The sequence below is a fragment of the Hemiscyllium ocellatum genome, chromosome 15 (assembly GCF_020745735.1).
Source record: "Hemiscyllium ocellatum isolate sHemOce1 chromosome 15, sHemOce1.pat.X.cur, whole genome shotgun sequence".
In the NCBI taxonomy this organism is placed as follows: domain Eukaryota; kingdom Metazoa; phylum Chordata; class Chondrichthyes; order Orectolobiformes; family Hemiscylliidae; genus Hemiscyllium; species Hemiscyllium ocellatum.
In genome coordinates this window covers 66,106,414-66,128,199 of record NC_083415.1, presented here as the reverse complement: position 1 = coordinate 66,128,199, position 21,786 = coordinate 66,106,414, and the positions used below count along the sequence as shown (strand labels likewise).

Below are 21,786 nucleotides of genomic sequence, written 5' to 3'. Positions count from 1 at the left end.
GTTGCAAAGTGAGGTTTCAGATATTCATAGTTACAGAGTAAAGGGATGCTCCAATGGAGATGATAAAATGCAAAAGGAATTTGATAATGTCAGATTTATTGTTGGGGGGAGGCCCAAGAAAGGGTCCAGAAGCTTAAAGCTGGAACCATGCAACATCAAACAGGCTGATACGCTCAAACAGTTTTGAAGGGCTGAATGGCCTCTTCTGAGTCTCATTTCTGTTTGGCGCAGGAGCTGAAGACATTCAGTGAGTTCTGCCCCTGAGACCATCAGCTGGTCAAGAAGCACTGTCCTTATGTTTCTGCAGTGCGAGGGTCTAGGAGGGGGATTGACGACGACCATCCAGGAATGGCAGTGGGAGTGAAATGTTCTGCCCTTGTGTAGCCCTCGGGAAAGGTCAGTCAGCCACTCACCAGGAACATACAGGAGGACATCAACCACGTAGGGGGTAGAATTGGAATCAGTGAGGTGGAGGGTGTGCTTCAGGGCATCTGATGTCATCCGTGGAACGGCCTGTGACTCTGAGGTGGAGAAAGAAGAGAATTGTTAGAAAAGCATTGTCTCAGCAATGTTCTGACCCACCTTACCCCAGCCCTGTAATCCTGCTGGTTCAGAGTGTGTGGAGGAATACTGAAACGTGGACTCACACCGAGGTCCAGAGGTAATGCCTGGGTCAGTGAGACTCTCTCACTGTTTGGACACAGCTTGACTTTGCCTGTCTGTGATTTTGAATCCATTCTGAAGCCAGTTAAAGAACTCGAGACAGTGTCTCGGATGGAATGAGCTGGAGCTCAATAAGCCAGAGGATCCAAGGCCAAAACCAAAGATTTGTGCCCATACATTGGGCAGAGTACTGAGGGAGGCTTACACTGGGACAGGTAGTAACAAGAGTCCCACTTGCCCCCTCAGAGGAATGTGAAAGCTCACACGAGACTGTTCCAACGTAGTGAGGGGCAAGGAGGAACAGCCGAGACATTATAGAGTCCTAGAGCACGGAAACAGACCCTTCGGTGGGATCCAACCACTCCACACCAAACATATTTCCAAACTAAACTTTGGGGCGGCACGGTGGTGAGCACTGCTGCCTCACAGCACCAGGGACCTGGGTTCAATTCCAGCCTCGAGCAACTGTCTGCGTGGAGTTTGCACACACAGTGTCTGCATGGGTTTCCTCTGGGTGCTTCAGTTTCCTCCCACAGTCCAAATATGTGCAGGTTAGGGTGAATTGGCCGTGCTAAATTGCCAATAGTGTTCCGGGATGTGTAGGTTTAGCGCATTAGTCAGGGGTAAATATGGGAAGGGGGAATGGGTCTGGGTGGGTTACCCTTTGGAGGGTCGGTGTGGACTTGTTGGGCCAAAGGACCTGTTTCCACACTGTAGGGAGTCTATGATTAGACAAGTTCCACCTGCCTGCATTTAACCCATATCTCTCCAAACCTTTCTTACTCATGTACTAGTGCAAATATCATTTAAATGTTCTAACCATACCCGCATCTACCACTTTCTCTGGCTGTTCATTCCACACACGAACCAGACTCGATGTAAAAAAGCGTTGCTCTTTATGTCCTGAGGGACAGGATGTACATGTATTTGGAAAGGCAAGGGCTGATTAGGGATAGTCAACATGGCTTTGTGCGTGGGAAATCATGTCTCACAAACTTGATTGAGTTTTTTGAAGAAGTAACAAAGAGGATTGATGAGGGCAGAGCAGTAAATGTGATCTATATGGACTTCAGTAAGGCATTCGACACGATTCCCCATGGGAGACTGGTGAGCAAGGCTAGATCTCATGGAATACAGGGAGAACTAGCCATTTGGATATAGAACTGGTTCAAAGGTAGAAGACAGAGGGTGGTGGTGAAGGGTTGTTTTTCAGACTGGAGACCTGTGACCAGTGGAGTGCCACAAGGATCGGTGCTGGGCCCTCTACTTTTCATCATTTATATAAATGATTTGGATGCGAGCATAAGAGGTATAGTTAGTAAGTTTGCAGATGACACCAAAATTAGAGGTGTAGTGGACAGAGAAGAAGGTTACCTCAGATTACAACAGAATCTGGACCAGGTGGGCCAATGGGCTGAGAAGTGGCAGATGGAGTTTAATTCAGATAAATGCGAGGTGCTGCATTTTGGGAAAGCAAATCTTAGCAGGACTTATACACAAAATGGTAAGACCTGGAGAATGTTGATGAACGAAGAGACCTTGGAGTGCAGGTTCATAGCTCCATTAAAGTAGAGTCACAGTTATATAAGATAGTGAAGAAGACATTTGGTATGCTTTCTTTTATTGGTCAGAGTATTGAGTACAAGAGTTGGGAGGTCATGTTGCAGCTGTACAGGACATTGGTTAGGTCACTGTTGGAATATTGCGTGCAATTCTAGTCTCCTTCCTATTGGAAAGATGTTGTGAAACCTGAAAGGGTTCAGAAAAGATTTACAAGGATGTTGCCAGGGTTGGACGACTTGAGCTACAGGGAGAGGTTGAACAGGCTGGGGCTGTTTTCCCTGGAGCATCGGAGGCTGAGGGGTGACCTTATAGAGGTTTATAAAATCATGAAGGACATGGATAGGATAAATAGACAAGGTCTTTTCCCTGGGGTCTGGGAGTCCAGAACTAGAGGGCATAGGTTTAGGGTGAGAGGGGAAAGATATAAAAGGCACATAAGGGGCAACTTTTTCACACAGAGGGTGGTACATGTATGGAATGATCTGCCAGAGGATGTGGTGGAGGCTGGTACAATTGCAACTTTTAAAAGGCATCTGGATGGGTATATGAATAGGGAGGGTTTGGACAGATATGGGCCAGGTGCTGGCAGGTGGGACTAGATTAAGTTGGGGTATCTGGACGGGTTAGAAGAGTCTGTTTCCATGCTGTACATCTCTATGATTCTATGTCCTTCTTAAAACTTTCTCCTCTCACCCTAAACTAATTTCCTCCAGCTTTGAACTCCCATTCTCTCGGGAAAAGATCCTTTCTATTTACCTTATCTATGCGCCTCATGATTTTATTGATCTCAATAAGGTCACCCCAAAATCTCCTTATGCTCTGGTGAAAAATGTCCCAGCCTTTCCAGCCTAATTGTATAAATCAGAACCTCCAATCCTGGCAACATCCTGGCAAATCTTTTCTGAACCCTCTCCAGGAGAATAACATCCTTCCTATAACAGGGCGATCCAAACTGCACATATGGATGTCTGTGGATGCGTTTGTGCACAATTTAGCTGTTGCCTTTCTTGCATTGTAATAGTGACTTTACTTCTAATAAATCTGCTCATGTAAGTTACTACAGAAATAAAGTTACCTCTTTAAATAAAAGCTGAAAGAACTGTGGATGCTGTAAGCCAGAAACAAAACCAGAAGTTGCTGCAAAAGCTCTGCAGGTCTGGCAGCATCTGTGGAGTTTTTGTTATCTGTTTAAACAGTTGGTGCACTAACGACGTCAGGCCAACGGGGGAGTGAATGGTGAAACTAGCTTGAAAGGTGCTACATAAATGCACGGCATTGCTTTTGCCTACTGCCCCCAATTATTATCAATTACAAAGACACAAAGAGTATTGCACAGCGGGCTGTGAGCTTACCTTCCCCGACAGTATGGTCCAGGTATGCCAGTTTGGAGGCGATGACCATGGGCCGTTGGTGAAAGTTACATTTAGCCACTGCATTGATGAGCTGAATGTTGCTGAGTGCCTGCTGAATGTACTGAGGGTCCTGCACAGAGGGTGGGAGGGATGGGGTGGGGAGACAATGGTAATGAAGACTCTCATCAGGTAACAAACCCAGCACATTCCACACCCAAAATCAAAGCTGTCTCAGCAGCTCCTCACAACCACCTACTGTTGTGGGCCTTCCCTGTCGCGAGGTCAATGGGGAAAGCCACTGGCTGCTGGGCTGACTGAGTTATAGGGCAGGGGTTGTCCTGGTTGGGGTTAGTTTTGGGGACAACTGGGATGTTCCGGTTTGCTTCAGTTCCCTTGGATGAGGGACACGCCTGAGCACCTGGTGCTGGGCGCTACCTGTGTACGATTCCTGCAGCAGTTAACAGGGGCAGCACTTCACTGAGTAATCTGTGACACTCCTCCATTAGGAGTTGACAGCAGGGGTCAGCACAGAGGAGGGGAGGGTGGGAAACTGGGAATCAGATTGGATTGTGGACTGGAAATTCCCAGCTTTGACCTCCTGTCCCCTAACAGTTCAGGTGAAATCGGCAGGCTGAAATCCTTACCATTGCAATAAAATCGGCTTCTCAATTCACATCAAAGCAAAATACCGTGGATTCTGGAGACCTGAAACCAACACAAAGAATGCTAGAGAAACTCAGTAGGTCTGGTAGCATGCGTGGGAAGAAACAGAGTTAATGTTTTGGGTCAAATGACCCTTTTTCAGGATTGAGTCATACCAGAGTCGAAATGTTAATTCTGTTTCTCTCTTCACAGATGCTGCTGAGTTTCTCCAATGTTCTCCATGTTCCTTTCAGATTTTCCAACACAATTCTTCAGGCAGCCAGTCCCTGAGCCAGTGTTGCGACTATTCATACTATCCCCACTGCCCTTCCCCTCCCCACCCCACCCCACCCCCTTGCAACCCAGGTCTCCGAGCATGGAGGTAAAGCCAGCTCTCCTCTCCATTCGGAGCCGGATGCTGATCTATTCCCAAGTCAGTGTCTGAGCACATTTTGTCATGATCTCGTGAAGTTGGTTGTCCACTCATGAACCAAGTGAATTCAGAGAATCCAAATCCTCAGACCACCGTGGGGCGGGTGCTGCTGCCGGGGACACTCAGACAGTGTATTTTGAATGTGGGTTCTGGAGGATAGCGGTTCAGGTGTGGGCAAAGAGGGTGAGATTTGGATAGTTTCAGCTGTAAGGCTGTTTGTGCCTTTCCCTGACCTGCAGCTGTTGCTCAGGGGGGTGAGCAGGTTAGCAGGATCCTGGGATTGTCTGCAATAAGACACTGGGGTGTGGAGATATCCTGGAGCAGGGCAGTCTCTCTCTTTTTGCCTGACGGATATTGGGCAGCAAGGCCGGAGCCTGGGGTGAAGCAGTCCGTGTCCCAATGCAACAAGATCTGGACAATATCCAGGCTTCAGCTGATAAGTGACATGTAACATTTATACCACACAAGTGCCAGGCAATGACCATCTCCAATAATCATTCAATGGTGTTACCATCAATGTATGTCCCACTATCAATATCCTGGGGTTACCATTGACCAGAAACAACTGGACTGACCACATAAACATAATGGTGGAAGTGGGTACTGCAGATGCTGGAGATTAGAGTCAAGATTAGAGTCATGCTGGAAAAGCATAGCAGGTCAGGCAGCATCTGAGGAGCAGCCTGATGAAGGGCTTTTGCCTAAACTATCGATTTTCCTGCTCCTCAGATGCTGCCTGACCTGCTGTGCTTTCCCAGCACCCTCTAATCTTGACACATCAACACAGTCTTTACAGGAGCAGATCAGAGGCTAGGAATACTGCAGCAAGTAACTCACCTCCTGACTCCCCAAAGCTTGTCCACCATCTACAAGGCACAAGTCAGGAGTGTGATGGAATACTCCCCACTTGCCTGGATGGGGGCAGCTCCAACAACACTCAAGAGGCTCAACACCATCCAGGACAAAGCAGCCCCTACTGGATTGGCACCACACCAACAAACATTCATTCCCTACTTGATGCTCAATAGCAGCAGTGTGCACCATCTACAAGATTCATTGCAGAAACTCACCAAAGATCCTCAGACAACACTTTCCAAACCCACAACCACTTCTATAGAGAAGGGCGAGGTCAGCAGGTACATGGGAATACCACCACCTGCAAGTTCCCCTCCAAGCCACTCACCATCTTGATTTGGAAATATATCACTGTTCCTTCACTGTCGCTGGATCAGAATCCTGGAATTCCCTCCCTAAGGGAATTGTGAGTCTATCTACAGCACATGGACTGCAGCGGGTCAAGAAGGCAGCTCACCTTCTCAAGGGGCAACTAGGGACAGGCAATAAATGCTGGACCAGTCAATGACACCCACATCCCATGAATGAATGAAAAAAAGATTGGTTTGGATTGTATTCTAGGACCTTTTACCATGAGATTGCATCATCCTACCATCAGCTCATCCACTGGTTCTCTGATACAACAATCTGTCAATGATGGCCCTCACAGGGTTGCCAGATCAAGGAGGTGAAAAGTTATCAAGAATGAGAGTCATCTGATTAGCTGAGATTTGACTGAATGGGAAAGCAGAATGGAGGGGCTGAGTGGTCTACATCTGCCCTGGTTTTGTGTGTGCATATGGCTGTTTGTAACCGGTCACACTGTTGCTTAGCACCAACACCACTCGGGAAAGTGACAGGCTTGCTGTTCCTTGTGAGGGTGAGTTGGAACAGGATCAAGAGGAGGAAAGATCCTGGAATATTTATCCTGGGATTGCTGGCTCAAATATCTGGAAAACTCTGCCTTTAAGTCTGGGAGACTCTAGGAAAACTGGATTCCCTCTCTACCCGAAACTTGGAGAGTACCTATCCACCCAGAAATCGGAAGCAGTGGGACCTCGTTCAACACCAAAGGATCAAGGATCCTGAATGGCCCTCATACCTGCTCCTATATTCCAACACGATCATGGCACCGCTTTTACTTCAACTGCACCTTCCCACATATTCCCGTTCTTCCTCAGATCCTCAGATCCAGATTCCAGTCTGGAATGTACTCAGTGATGGAGGTCTCTGGGTTGGAGAATTCTAAGCCTTTGAAACCCTCTGGGTGAAGATATTTCTCCTCATCTCCATCTTACACAATCTTCTCCTGAGGCGGTGTCTCTGTATTCTAGATTCTCCACAGTCCCTCTGTCTTTGACCTGGAAAAATGTCTTATGAATCTTGCAGGTTTCAATTTGATCACCCTTAATTCTTTAAAGCTGAAAATGTGTTGCTGGAAAAGCGCAGCAGGTCAGGCAGCATCCAAGGAGCAGGAGAATCGATGTTTTGGGCATGAGCCCTTCTTCAGGAATCAGATTGATTCCTGAAGAAGGGCTCATGCCCGAAACATCGATTCTCCTGCTCCTTGGATGCTGCCTGACCTGCTGCGCTTTTCCAGCAACACATTTTCAGCTCTGATCTCCAGCATCTGCAGTCCTCACTTTCTCCTTAATTCTTTAAAGCATTGGCTACACAACCACAGACAGAGGCTGGTCCATTGTTCACACTGAGATTCTCATGCTTTAAGCTTCACTGCCTCCAATCTCACCTTGTGTCTATCTGCCAGGAACTTTCCTGCACACATCTCCCGGATGATCACCTTCCACAGGTCCCTCTCTGACTTGAGGTTGGCGATGAAGGGCTCCTTTTTATCCCGCACCTTGATCTTCAGGGCCAGGATCTTGAGCGGGAAGATCGATACTGGTAAACAGAATTCCACTTCCTGAGAATGATAAAAACACACAATCAGGCATATCCGATCTAAATGCACATGGGTAGTGTGACAGAGTGGTGGAGAATCTTTGTGTGTTACTGGACTGTGACTTATTTCTAGCCTTGACTATTCTAAAGTTCTCTCGTCAATCTTCCAATTCTTGATAAGCTTGTGCTCATTGTCACCCGTGTCCCAACTCACTCATCCTCTGTGCTCAGAGTAAAAAATGAGGTCTGCAGATGCTGAAGATCACAGCTGCAAATGTGTTGCTGGTCAAAGCACAGCAGGCCAGGCAGCATCTCAGGAATAGAGAATTCGACGTTTCGAGCATAAGTTCCTGATGAAGGGCTTATGCTCGAAACGTCGAATCCTCTGTGCTCACTTCAGAATGGCCTCCCCATACAACTGTCTTCTCCAGACCTGACCATTCCAACACTTTCCTGAACAGCCTCGTAGCTTCTAACCTCAGCTCCCACACTAAGTTCCTTTGCTCCATCACCTACTGAATCATAGAACATAGAAGGATACAGCGCAGTACAGGCCCTTCGGCCCTCGATGTTGCGCCGACCGAATCCTACCTAACCTATACTAGCCCAATAACTTCCAAATGCCTATCCAATGCCCGCTTAAATGACCATAAAGAAGGAGAGTTCACCACTGATACGGGCAGGGCATTCCATGAACTCACAACCCGCTGTGTGAAGAATCTACCCCTAACATCTGTCCTATACCTACCACCCCTTAATTTAAAGCTATGTCCCCTAGTAACACCTGACTCCATTAGCGGTAAAAGGTTCTTAGTATCTACCCTATCTAAACCCCTAATCATCTTATACACTTCTATCAGATCTCCCCTAAACCTTCTCTTCTCCAATGAGAACAGCCCCAAGTGCCTCAGCCTTTCCTCATAAGATTTTCCTACCATTCCAGGCAACATCCTGGTAAACCTCCTCTGCACTCGTTCTAAAGCTTCCACATCCTTCCTATAGTATGGCGACCAAAACTGCACACAATACTCCAGATGAGGCCGCACCAGAGTCTTATACAACTGCAACATGACCTCAGGACTCCGGAACTCAATTCCTCTGCCAATAAAGCCCAGTACACCATATGCCTTCCTCACAGCACTATTTACCTGGGTGGCAACTTTCAGAGATCTGTGTACATGGACACCAAGATCCCTCTGCTCATCCACACTACCAAGTAGCCTACCATTAGCCCAGTAATCCATCATCTTGTTATTCCTACCAAAGTGAACGACTTCGCACTTAGCTACATTGAATTCCATTTGCCACATTTCCGCCCAGCTCTGCAACTTATCTATATCCCGCTGTAACCTACCACTTCCTTCCTCACTATCCACAACTCCACCGACTTTTGTGTCATCCGCAAACTTGCTTACCCAGCTTTCAAGTCCTTCCTCTAGATCATTTATAAAGATAACAAAAAGCAATGGTCCCAAAACAGATCCTTGTGGTACACCGCTAGTAACTGCGCTCCAAGATGAACATAATCCATCAACTACTACCCTCTGTCTCCTTCCAGCCAGCCAATTCCTAATCCAAACCTCTAATGTATCCTCAATGCCATACCTCCGAAGTTTTAGCATTAGCCTACCATGGGGAACCTTATCGAACGCCTTACTAAAATCCATATACACAACATCTACTGCTTTACCCTCATCCACTTCCTTGGTCACCTTCTCAAAGAACTCAATAAGGTTTGTGAGGCATGACCTGCCCTTCACAAAAAAGGGCAGGTCATGCCTCACATGCCAAAAAAGGGAATCATTCATCTATTTAGGCTCCTAGACAAACAATGAAATGTCTCCCATCCTTCTGTTCAAATTCCTGCAGGGCCTACACTCTCTTCTCTTTTGAACTTATCATAGAATCCCTACAGGGTAAAAACAATGACTGCAGATGCTGGAAACCAGATTTTGAATTCGCGGTGCTGGAAGAGCACAGCAGTTCAGGCAGCATCCTGAACTGAAAGGGTGGAGAGACCCTTCAGGCTCTCTGCTTGTATTCCTAATGAAGGGCTTTTGCCCAAAACGTTGATTTTATTGCTCCTCAGATGCTGCCTGAACTGCCGTGTTCTTCCAGCACCACTAATCCAGAATAGAATCCCTCCAGTAGGGAGGCAGGCCATTCAGCCCTTTGAGTCCACACTGACTCACCCTAACCCCTGCCTTAACTCTGTTACAACATATTTCCTATGTCTAACCCACCTAGCCTGCACATTCTGGGCAATTTATCATGGCCAATGTACCCTAACCTGCACATCGTTGGACTGTGGGAAGAAATCATACACACGCACACGCACACGCACACACGCACACACAGAGTCAAACAAGGGTGTAATCAAACCTGGGTCCCTGGCGCTGTGAGGCAGCAGTGCTAACCACCGCACCACCCCACCCGCAGAGATAGCCTCCATTCCTGAAGTTCCTGATTTGAATCTTTCCGCCAGGGACAAACATATCAACAGTAAGAGCTTGGGACTCACTCCCACAACCTTACTCTTCTCCTTTGAAACCTACTTCTTGGACAAAGCTGTCGGTCCTCAGAGGTAGCATTTCTCTTCTGTAGTTTGAGTGTAAATTTTGTTCAGGATAGCTCCCTGGTCCCCCTCACTGGCGCTAACTTTCCATTCCATATTTATTAATAGAATTGAAATTCCTTCAGCTGCTGTGCTGAGAGTTGAACCCATGGCCCCCAGGACATTGGCCTGGTCTTCTCGACGAGACATTACACCTGCTCCACCATCTCTCTTTAACGGAGGGAAGATGTTTCCTTGTAAGGACTGAGACCAGGACTGGGAGGTCTAAATAAACGATAACCACAGGTAACTCCAATAAGGGAATTCAGCAGAAAGCTGATTACCCCGAGAGTGGTGGGAACGTGGGACCTGCTCTCATAGAGAATGGGCAAGGTGAACAGTATCAATACACTCAAAGTCTGAGTGTGGAGGGATATGTTGATAAGGAGATGAAACATGGCCAGAGGAGACTCTGTAAAATTCTGAACAGCATTCATTTTTCCATCACTCTCACACTGTACCTCGATGTCTCGGAAAAGAGCAATCTCCTTGCAGTATGGGTGTGCCTCCATCAACAGGAACAGGCGTTTCTGACTCAGCACCACGCGGCCCAGACCATAGCTGGTCTTCACCGGGTTCGACACCTTCGAGATTCGCTCATTTTCCAGAAGGTTCTGCATGACCTCAGGTGGTAGCGTGATGTTGTCCATCTCCGACTTAATCTCATTCCAACGGGAGTACAGCTCGTCGAACATCTTTGGCTCAATCAGCTTCTGCTGTCCTGAAAGGGAACAATCGACAAAGAAAATGTGTTTCAAATTACCATCAGGGACGTGAGAGGCCATTCAGCCCCTTGGAATGGATCCTGATTGACCTGCCTTCACACCATATCCTTACAACAACAACTTGCACTTCGCTGCAAACTTCAACGGGCTTCCAATAGAAACGTGACTTTGAGTATCATGGTGAGGTGTTTGTCCAAACTGGATTAGGCAGCTGAAGGCAAGGGCATCAATGATGGAGTGGTTAAAACTGGAGATGCTGAAGAGGCCCAGACCAGAGGAGCCCAGACTTCTCAATGGTACGGGAAACTGGAGGAGAACAAGAAACAGGGAGGGGGGAGGGACAAGAATTGCTTGACTGGGAGCCAATACCAGTCAGTGAGTAATGGAACCTGCTGTAACGAGAGGGAGGGAAATGTTTTGCAACCAACAAAAGTCTATCCATCTCACTTTTGAAATTTTCAATTGGCCAAGATATTTGCACAGGAGAGAATGGTCACCACTCACTGTATGAAGGACTGCTTGTCGCTTTCATTCCCGAAGAGATCCCCTCTAATATCTAGGTTCCATGTTTGTGAACTCTCTATCCAGCCAGTTAAAACCTTTAATCATCTTGATCACCATAATTAATCATGCCCTAATTTCCTTGTCTCATTGGATTACAACTTTAGTCTTTGTAATCCATCCTCATAACTGAACTCTGTGAGGTGTGGCCTCATGCATGTCTTTCCCGCCCAAGGCCAGTTTAGGATCTCCTTGCCCAGTATCACCTGAGAGAGTTTGATTAAAGCTCTCTGTAACTGAAGTATCATTTCCTCACCTTTGTATTCCAGCTCCCTTGAGATAAAGGCTGACATTGAATTGGTCATTGGGATTATCTTTTGTACCTGTTCATGATCTTCTAGTGTGTTCTGTAAGACTGTTCCTCCACTGTCTCTCACTGATCTTTTTTGTTCACTCTTCTAACATGGAGTGGGGGGGGGAGGTGGCAGAAGAGATGTCCTTCTGAAGGCCACTAATTCAATTGCCAAACCTGCAGCAAATGCATCTCACTTTGGGCCCTTGTCCTGAGTTGTTATCCCTGGATGAACCAACAGGCTGGTTGGAGTTTTGCAGCTGTGTGTCCTGAGCATGGATAGGGTTCCCATAGCAAGCTGTACCCACAGCTGGTTTATATAGGATCACTCGGCAATGTTAACAATCCTTTCTTTCCAACGGCTTCTTAATTCTCTTTCCCTTGTCCTTCTCTTTATCCCTTACTCACCTGGTTGTGTGGGGGTTGGGGGTTGGTGTGTGGGTGAGTGGGTAAGTTATATCTACAATAGCACTATGAAAAATACAGTAAACATTTCTGTTAGATCTATATTATGATTAACACCCTCTCATCCATGGAGATGCATGTTTATAAGTACCGTTCATATTATAATCTCCACATTGCTCCAACAAGACCCACTCTTTGGGAAGAGACAAAGTCACTAATTGGACAAGCCTGGTTCAACACTGCTTAGTGAACGCTTTCAGATTGAACAGAGCCATTTTCTAGCAGTTTGGGGTCAGTTGGTACCACACTCACTGTACACTGCTGCCTCACCTTGATGTGAGGGGCTGTGCCTGAGTGAGCCTGTGGAGACTGGCCTTTGAGTCAGGATAAGATGTCCAATTGTCCAAGGCAGCCAACTGGGTACACAGCTGAGTGGCCAACAGCTATCCCGGGCAGCCTGGGATATTCCCAACTCCACTGCTGTGACTTCCCCCAGGAATCACTGCCACATCCAACAGATTGCAGGAATTGCAGCCCCCTGCCAGGAGGAAGTTGGTGCACAGAGACAGTCAGAGGGCCTGTTGTGGTTCTATTCGCCGAGCTGGGAGTCTGTGTTGCAAACGTTTCGTCCCCTGTCTAGGTGACATCCTCAATGCTTGGGAGCCTCCTGTGAAGCGCTTCTGTGGTGTTTCCTCCGGCATTTATAGTGATTTGTACCTGCTGCTTTGGGTTGTCAGTTCCAGCTGTCCGCTGCAGTGGCCGGTATATTGGGTCCAGGTCGATGTGTTTGTTGATTGAATCTGTGGATGAGTGCTATGCCTCTAGGAATTCCCTGGCTGTTCTCTGTTTGGCTTGTCCTATAATAGTAGCGTTGTCCCAATCGAATTCATGTTTCTTGTCATCTGCATGTGTGGCTACTAAGGATAGTTGGTCGTGGAAGCGGCAGATTCAAACCACAACAAAGCCGGAGGAAAGATCACAGAAGCGCTTCACAGGAGGCTCCCAAACACTGAGGATGTCACCTAGACAGGGGACGAAACGTCTGCAACACAAATTCCCAGCTCGGCGAACAGAACCACAACAACGAGCACCCGAGCTACAAATCTTCTCCCAAACTTTGAGTCAGAGGGCCCAGTCGGGAAGGAGTTTTTCAGTATGATGGCTATTGATTGGAGCAGGAATCAACTGGATGGAAACGAAACTGAATGGTGATGATGCAGAATCCTCAACCCAATGAGTCACAGGCTCAGATCTCAGGTTGCAAGGTAGAATCATCAGTTGTCTGTGCTGGCTCATTGCTTGGCCCACTCCCCAGTAACTCCAGCTTGTCTGTGCTGGCTCTCTGTACTATCGCTTTGCCCACTACTCAGTAACTCTTCACATCTTACCTCTTCTAATAATGATCCAATGCCCATTGAAATGTTATGGTTGAATCTGCGTCCACCATACTCTCAGGCAGTGCATTCCAAATCCTAAACACTTCCTATGTGACTTCCCCAGTCTACCTTCATGACTAAAGTTCCTCATTCTGTCATCAGTGCTGTGAGACTTTTCTGCAGCCCTGCCCAATTCCTTCCCAAAGACCAGCGTCCAGACCTGGGGCCCACAACTCTCGGTGTGATGACGGTTTTGTGAAACCAGTGATTTTGTGCTAGAACTGGGGGTCAGTGAAGCAGCTGTCCTTTAGGTAACTGATACTTCCACCCTTACCCAGTCTGGACAGAGGGCTCTGTGCCCAGTCTCACAGGGTTGCCTCTCATTTCCCCCCACCCGAGGGGAACTGAGGAATGAACAATGAATGATGCCCTTGGCTCAGGAACGGATGAGAAAAACAGACTGAGGTGTGGTGACAAGCAATGACAGATGTGGTACTCTCAGGTAAAGTGACTGTCACCAGTGAACACCGCGGCTAAACTGGGGCACAGCAGGATCCCAAAGACAGCCAATGATCCACCAGTGGTGGTATGAATTCAGAATTGGGATCATTGCAGACACTCTCTTTCCTTCTTTGGAAAACCTTGAAGGATCTTTAACACACACACCAGGTACCTTTTTGGACTTATTGCAAAGCCAGTGTCTGACTATGTATTTCAAAGTTAAAAATCACGCATCAGGTTATAGTCCATCATGTTGATTTGGAAGCACTAGCTTTCGGGGCACTGCTCCTTTGTCAGGTAGCTAGTGGGGTAGGATCATAGGACACAGAATTTATAATAAAATATCCTAGTGTCATACACTGGTGCAATATATTGAACAAACCTAAAACCTGCAGCCCATTCTAAAAGATGATAAACTTAACAGCAATCTAGTTTTGTTCAATATATCGTATCAATGTAAGACATTGTCATCTTTCTCTATAAATTCTGTGTCCTATGATCCTACTCCACTAACTACCTGATGAAGGAGCAGCGCTCTGAAAGTTTGTAATGCCAAATAGGCCAGTTGGAGTATAACTTGGTGTTGTGTGATTTTTAACTTTGTCCATCCCAGTCCAACACCGGCTCCTCTGCATCATATATATTTCTAGAATGAGAATGATTGCATATCATGGGGAAGGCAGGGGAAGGATGAGGGAAGACAGATGCAAATTAATCCCTTCCTCCTTACATACTCGGGGTGAGTATATTTCAAGCATTTTCCTTCATTTGAAACCAGGTTTTCCTCCATGTAGGCCTGGGGTGTGGTCTCAATGTCTCCTTAATAGATACACGGAGATAGCTGCCAGCCTAATTCAGGCCTTTGGTTTATTTGGGTTGTACTCCCAGGAGCAGCCAGTGGGCTCTGAGCTGACCTTGTTAACACTCAGGGGTACACAGCCGGTGTGGATCAGAGCACATAGATTTTAACCGGCGAACAAAAACTGCTTTCAAGAAACTAAGCACAACTGCAAATAACTGAGCCACAAAAGGGTCGGCTGGGTTTTGTTTTTAAGGAGCTTGCTGAGATTTTATTTTCTTTTAGTCTTTCTCTTCTTGGAATTTTCCTTTTTTGGCGGCCCTGCACAAATTAAAGAGAATAGGTTTCGGATCAGTGCCAGGAAAATGAGAAACTGTAACATCTGCTAATCTGCCTGTGATATCGCACTGCTCCCGGACCAGGTTCCAAACTTACACACCAGCTGGTGACTGCTTCTCTCACTCGGAAGGGACTGTTGACCCAGCTCACAAAACCCCCACCTGCCGTGTGTGAGGAGGGAGGAGGGGGATCAGCAGAGATTCCCATCCGTCCCTAGACTCCCACGTCCCCCACTGAATGTGGAGACAACATTTCGAGCTGCCACACTCTGCAGGAACCTCTCACTAAACTCAGAACAAAGTCCTGCGGATGCTGGAAACCTAAAATAAAAACCTAGAGTGCTGGAGAAACTCAGCAGGTCTGGCAGTATCTGTGAATAGAGAAACAGAGTTAAAGATCCAAGTCTGGTATGAACACTATTTTTATTTTTGGAATCTCTGGTTCAATTGAGGAAACATTTTTCCTGATTCAATGGTCACTTTGAGACCCCTGCTCAATTTCAGCTGTGTAAGCAGAAACCACTGAGGGGGTTATAATTCTTGGCAGAAGTGGTACAGCTGATGCTGGAGATTAGGATCAAGATTAGAGTGGTGCTGGAAAAGCACAGCAGGTCAGGCAGCATCTGAGGAGCAGAGAAATCGATGTTTTGGATAAAAGGTCTTCATCAGGAATGGAGCCCTGATGAAGGGCTTTTGCCTGAAATGTCGATTTTCCTGCTCCTCAGATACTGCCTGACCTGCCGCGCTTTTCCAGCACCACTCTAACCTTGGGTTATAATGATGTACAGTACAATCGAAAACCTAATAGACTTAAACTAAAGAAAGATCAGAAAGTGCAAGAGAAACTCATCTGTGGAGAGATAAATGTTTTAGAGAATTTATGTTTCAAGTTTATTGGATTGAAAGTGTTAAATCTGTTTCTCTCTCAGATCTTGCTGCACCTGTTGAGTTTTTGCTCCATTCTGTTTTTGTTTCAGATCACCAGCATCCACAGCACTCTGTCTTAATTTCAGAGTTTGACAAAAATTAGCCTGATACTGTGGTTGGTTTCCTCTTCCAGGCATCTGACTGAATCAAAAGAGGGTTCTGGATTAGTGGTGCTGGAAGAGCACAGCAGTTCAGGCAGCATCCAAGGAGCAGCGAAATCGACATTTTGGGCAAAAGCCCTTCATTAGCTCCTTGGATACTGCCTGAACTGCTGTGCTCTTCCAGCACCACTAATCCAGAATCTGGTTTCCAGCATCTGCAGTCATTGTTTTTATCTTTGAGACCAAAAGAGGGACCTCTGTCAAATTTCATTTCACACTCATCAGGACAGAATTACAAGAATGCCAAAACTCGGAGGAAACACCAATTTATCCTGCGTGAGAACAGGCTGCTAATTGGAATGAACAAATCTACTGCCTTGACTTGCAATCTTGTCCAGACAATTTAAGACAACAAAAATTCAACAAAAATAACAGAAAATCTCGAACGATATTCCAGTTCTGTAATACCAGGTAAATATTCAGAGGGGGCCAGTTCCCCTAGTGCTCTGGAACTAACTGCAACCTGACTTTCCAGACTTGTTTTTCCCCAGGAACTATCTAGAGCTAGGCCTGAACCCTCCATCCTCTGACTCCCAGACAGAAAGGCTCCCACTGAGTCAAAGGCTCACTCCCTCCATGCCTACACTCTGACTGAATAAGTAAGGGCACATTAAGAACACTCACTCACTCACACCATTAATAAATCCTTACATTTAGGAGATGTAATCTTCAGAAGTTGCTGGTAGATTTACATAGCTTGCTCCTTTGCTTTGGACAAACCAATTTCTCTGTTACTTTGACGGATTTGCACACTAATTACTCAAGAGAGTCATAGTAGTAAGATTTGATGAAAGTAAATTATGTTTCCCTGTCTTGATGGGGTTATTTGATGAAATAACAGGTTGGGTCAATGGAGGGTGTACAGTAGACAGTCTGCAAAAAATATTATCAGACGTCTCTCCAGATAGAATTTGCAGCATACAGTATTAAAAGGGGAGTGGTGTTAGAATTACAACACATTATAGCGATGGGGTGGTCGCAATAGGATGAGAAGCACACAGGATTACAGGGGAGTGCTGGTTGAATTAGACCACAGGGTATGATTGAGGGAGTACAATTAGAAGGATGGAAGGACATTCGTGCAGGGTTGGAAGCGAAGAGTGGTGGACATGATTGGAGCATGGGTGGCTTACAGTGCCATGGACCTGGGTTTGATTCCACCCTTGGAGGGCATTCTGTGTGGAGTTTGATCAAGAAAGAAATGGTGTTGGATCTCTTGAAGGTTTCTTGATGGTATCTACCCCCAGATTATTGAGAGAGGCAAGAGAGGAGATTGCTGGGGCCTTGACTAAGACCTTTGTATCCTCATTATCTGTGGAAGAGGTCCCAGAGGGCTGGCGAGTAGTTAATGTTGTTCCTCTGTTCAGGAAGGGAAATAGAGAAAATCCAGGACGCTATAGACCAGTGAGTCTCATATCGGTGACTAAGAAGCTATCTGAGAGAATTCTTATGGATAGGCTTAATAGATATTTGGAAAAGTATGGCCTAATTAGGGACAGTCAGCACGGCCTTGTGCAGGGCAGGTCATGTCTTACTAACTTAATTGAATTTTTCGAGGAGGTGCCAAAGTTGATCAATGAGGATTGAGTAGTGGATGTTGTCTACATGGATATTAGTCAGGCTTTTGACAAGTTCTCTCATGGTAGGTTCATCCAAAAGATTTAAGATTCATAGGGTCTACGGTGACTTGGCCACATGGATTCAGAATTGGCTTGCCCATAGATGGCAGAGGGTAAAGGTGAAAAGGGTATTTTTCAAGCTGGAGGTCCATGACTAGTGGTGTTCTGTAGAGACCTGTACTGGGACCTCTGCTGTTTGTGATATATATAAATGACTTGGATGAAAATGTAGATGGGTGGGTTAGTAAGTTTGCAGATGATACAAAGATCGGTGGAGTTGTGGATTGTCTAGACAATTTGTTAAAGCATACAGCGGGATATGGATCAGCTACAAGTTATGGGCAGAGAAATGACAAATGAAGTTTAATTAGGGTAAGTGTGAGGTGCTGCACTTTGGGAGATCAAACATTAAGGAAAAGTATACAGTTAATGGCAGGACCCTGAACAGCATTGATGTACAGAGGGATCTTGAGGTTCAAGCCCATAGCTCCCTGAAAGTGGCCCCACAAGGAGATAGGGTGGGAAAGAAGGTGTACGGCATGCTGTCTTTATTGGTCGGGGAATTGAGTACAAGAGTCAGGATGTCATGGTGCAGCTTCATAAGACTTTGGTTAGGCCACACTTGGAATATTGTGTTCAATTTTGGTCACCACATTACAGGAAGGATGGGGAGGCTTTGGACAAGGTGCAGAAGAGGTTTATCAGGATGCTGCCTGGATTAGAGGGTATGAGGCTGGAAAAACTCAAGTTGTTTTCTCTCAAGCAACAGAGGCTGAGGGAAGACTTGATCAAAGTGTGTAAAATTATGGGATGCATGGATAGGGTTGGTGGTTAGAATCTTTTTCCCAGAGTTGAAATGTCTAAAACTAGGAGGCATGGATTTAAGGTGAGAGGGGGAAAGTTCAAAGGAGATGTGAGGGGCAAATTTTTTTTACACAGAGAGTGGTAGGAGTGTGGAACATGCTGCTAGAGGGGGTGGTGGAGGCATGTACTATAAGGGCATTTAAGGGACTTTTAGATGAGCACATGGATATGCAAGGGATGGAGGGATATGGACCAAGGGCAGGAAGAAGGGATTTGTTTAATTTGGCGTCTTGTTCAGCATAACACTCGGGCTGAAGGGCCTGTTCCTGTGCTGAAGGTTAGAGTCGAGAGTGTGGTGCTGGTAAAGCATAGCAGGCCAGGCAGCCTGATGAAGGGCTTATGCCCGAAATGTCGATTCTGCTAGTCCTCCGATGCTGTCTGACCTGCTGAGTTTTTCCAGCACCACACTCAGGATACAGAGCTGGGCTGATAAGTAGCAGATGGAGTTCAACCTGGAACAGTATGAAGTCATTCACTTTGGAAGGTCGAATTTGAATGCAGAATATAGGGTTAAAGACAGGATTCTTGGCAGTGTGGAAGAACAGAAGGATCTTGGAGTCCATGTCCATAGATCCCTCCAAGTTGTCACACAAGTTGAGAGGGTTGTTAAGAAGGTGTATGGTGCATTGGCTTTTATTAGTCGGGAGATGGATGGGCAGAATAGCCTGCTTCCACAATGTAGGGTGGGTTATGGATGGTAGGATATTCCTTTTAACAAAGTGGTAATTGTTGATGTAATGCCAACCAATCACACTGGTCCAGAACAGGAACAATTTAAAATGTTCAACTTCATTCCTGGATGCAGTGAATTATTGTTAGAGATTTTAAAATGTCAAATTTTAAATTCCAGTAATGTAGGTTTTGTGAGGTCAGCCCACCAGCAGGAAACCTGTGAAACTATCTAAGGCAAACAGGTAATTAGATTACATTACTTACAGTGTGGAAACAGGCCCTTTGGCCCAACAAGTCCACACCGACCCGCCGAAGCGCAACCCACCCATACCCCTACATATACCCCTTACCTAACACTACGGACAATTTAGCATGGCCAATTCACCTGACCCGCACATCTTTGGACTGTGGGAGGAAACCCACGCAGACACAGGGAGAATGTGCAAACTCCACACAGACAGTCACCTGAGGCAGGAATTGAACCCAGGTCTCTGGCGCTGTGAGGCAGCAATGCTAACCACTTTGCCACCGTGCCGCCCACTACATTGGTGTTAGATATTTATAAATACATTCCATGCTGACCAAACCATACCTTAATTAACCTTTATATATTGCCTGCTCCCAAGTTCCATTTGATACCACAGCCTACCAGATGGTAACAAATTCCTCTTCATTTCCCGATTAAAATAAATGCTCCTTTGGAAGAACAGAACTTGAGAATTGCTGAAAAAGATTGTCAATCCTTTTCATTCTGCACTCATCTGGACAATGTGCAAGAATACCAATTTAACAGGAAGCCAGCATTTACATAGTGAGAGAGGAGAATACCAAATATTTGGCTAGTGGTCTGATTGGTAGACGTGTTATAGAGGAGAAAGTGAGGTGCTGGAGAAGCTGGAGATCAAAGTCAAAAGATGTGGTTTTGGAAAAGCACAGCAGGTCAGGCAGCATCTGAACAGCAAGAGAGTCGATGTTTTGAGCATAAGCATAAGGTGCTATAAAATCAGAGAGATATAGAGATGTACAGCATGGAAACAGGCCCTTTGGTCCAACTCGTCCATGCCAACCAGATAACCTAACCTAATCTAGCCCCATTTACCAGCACTTGACCCATATCCCTCCAAACCCTTCCTATTCATATACCCATCCAGATGCCTTTTAAATGTTGTAATTGTACCAGCCTCCACCACTTCCTCTGGCAGCTCATTCCATACACGTACCACCCTCTGTGTGAAAAAGTCGCCTCTTAGGTCCCTTTTAAATCTTTCTCCTCTTCTATGCCCTCTAATTCTGGACTCCCTGACCCCAGGGAAAAGATTTTGTCTATCCTATACATACCCCTCATGATTCTATGAGGTCACCTCCAACGCTCCAGGGAAAACAGCCCCAGCCTGTTCAGCCTCACCCTATAGCTCAAATCCTCCAACCCTGGCAACATCCTTGTAAATCTTTTCTGAACCCTTTCAAGTTTCACATCTTTCTGGTAGGAAGGAGACCAGAATTGCACACAGTATTCCATTAGTGGCCTAACCAATGTCTCGTACAGCTGCAACATGACCTCCCAACTCCTGTCCTCAATACTCTGACCAATAAAGGAAAGCATACGAAACAGTTTCTTCACTATCCTATCTACCTGCGACTCCACTTTCAAGGAGCTATGAACTTGCACTCCAACGTCTCTTTGTTCAGCAAATCTCCTCTGGACCTTATCATTCAGTGTATAAGTCCTACTCTGATTTGCCTTTCCAAAATGCAACACCTCACATTTATCTAAATTAAGTTGTATCTGCCACTTCTCAGCCCATTGGCCCATCGGATCAAGATCCTGTTGTAACCTGAAGTAACCTTCTTTGCTGTCCACTACAACTCCAATTTTGGTGTCATCTGCAAACTTACTAACTGTACCTCTTATGCTCACATCCAAATCATTTATATAAATGATGAAAAGTAGAGGGCCCAGCACCGATCCTTGTGGCACTCCACTGGTCACAGGTCTCCAGTCTGAAAAACAACCCTCCACCACCACCCTCTGTCTTCTACCTTTGAGTCAGTTCTATATCCAAATGACTAGTTCTCCCTGTATTCCATGTGACCTAACCTTGCTAAATCATCTACCATGCGGAATGTTGTCATGCAGAGTGCACCCACATAATAATAACTGGGAGTTAATTGGTAGGTCCTGTTAAATTTGAAACAAGCTGATTGATTTAGGGATTGTCCTGAGAAATTTGAGTTAACAATTAGTCAATTTTAATTGGTGCATTCTCCAAGACCTCCACCAATCAGAGTCCACTAGCATTCACTAGCCAATCAATGTTTTCCTCTCATACACTATAAATTTTGGATTCTCATAAGCAGGCAATGTGTACAATTGTCCTAATGAGTGCAAAATGATAAGTTTTGACAAAATGTGTACTTTTTTCAGCAATACTCAATTCAATTAATATATACATTTATACTGTAATAACAAAAAGCAAACTAAACAAAAAACAAAATGACATCATATTGTCCTAAATGACAACTTATTATAGTTCCTCTTTTTA

The 21,786-nt window shown here is 45.9% G+C and overlaps 1 protein-coding gene across 1 annotated transcript in view; it reads right to left on the bottom strand.

Moving 5' to 3' along the window:
- LOC132823026 (DENN domain-containing protein 3-like) overlaps window positions 1-21,786 on the bottom strand; it is a 148,299-nt gene that overhangs the window by 16,361 nt on the left and 110,152 nt on the right. The window contains exons 15-18 of the mRNA XM_060836560.1: window positions 10,465-10,724; window positions 7,238-7,411; window positions 3,579-3,708; window positions 414-521 (exon numbers count right to left, since the gene is read on the bottom strand). Of these exons, the coding sequence (XP_060692543.1) occupies window positions 414-521; window positions 3,579-3,708; window positions 7,238-7,411; window positions 10,465-10,724 (672 nt within the window). The remainder of the gene's footprint in view (window positions 1-413; window positions 522-3,578; window positions 3,709-7,237; window positions 7,412-10,464; window positions 10,725-21,786) is intronic.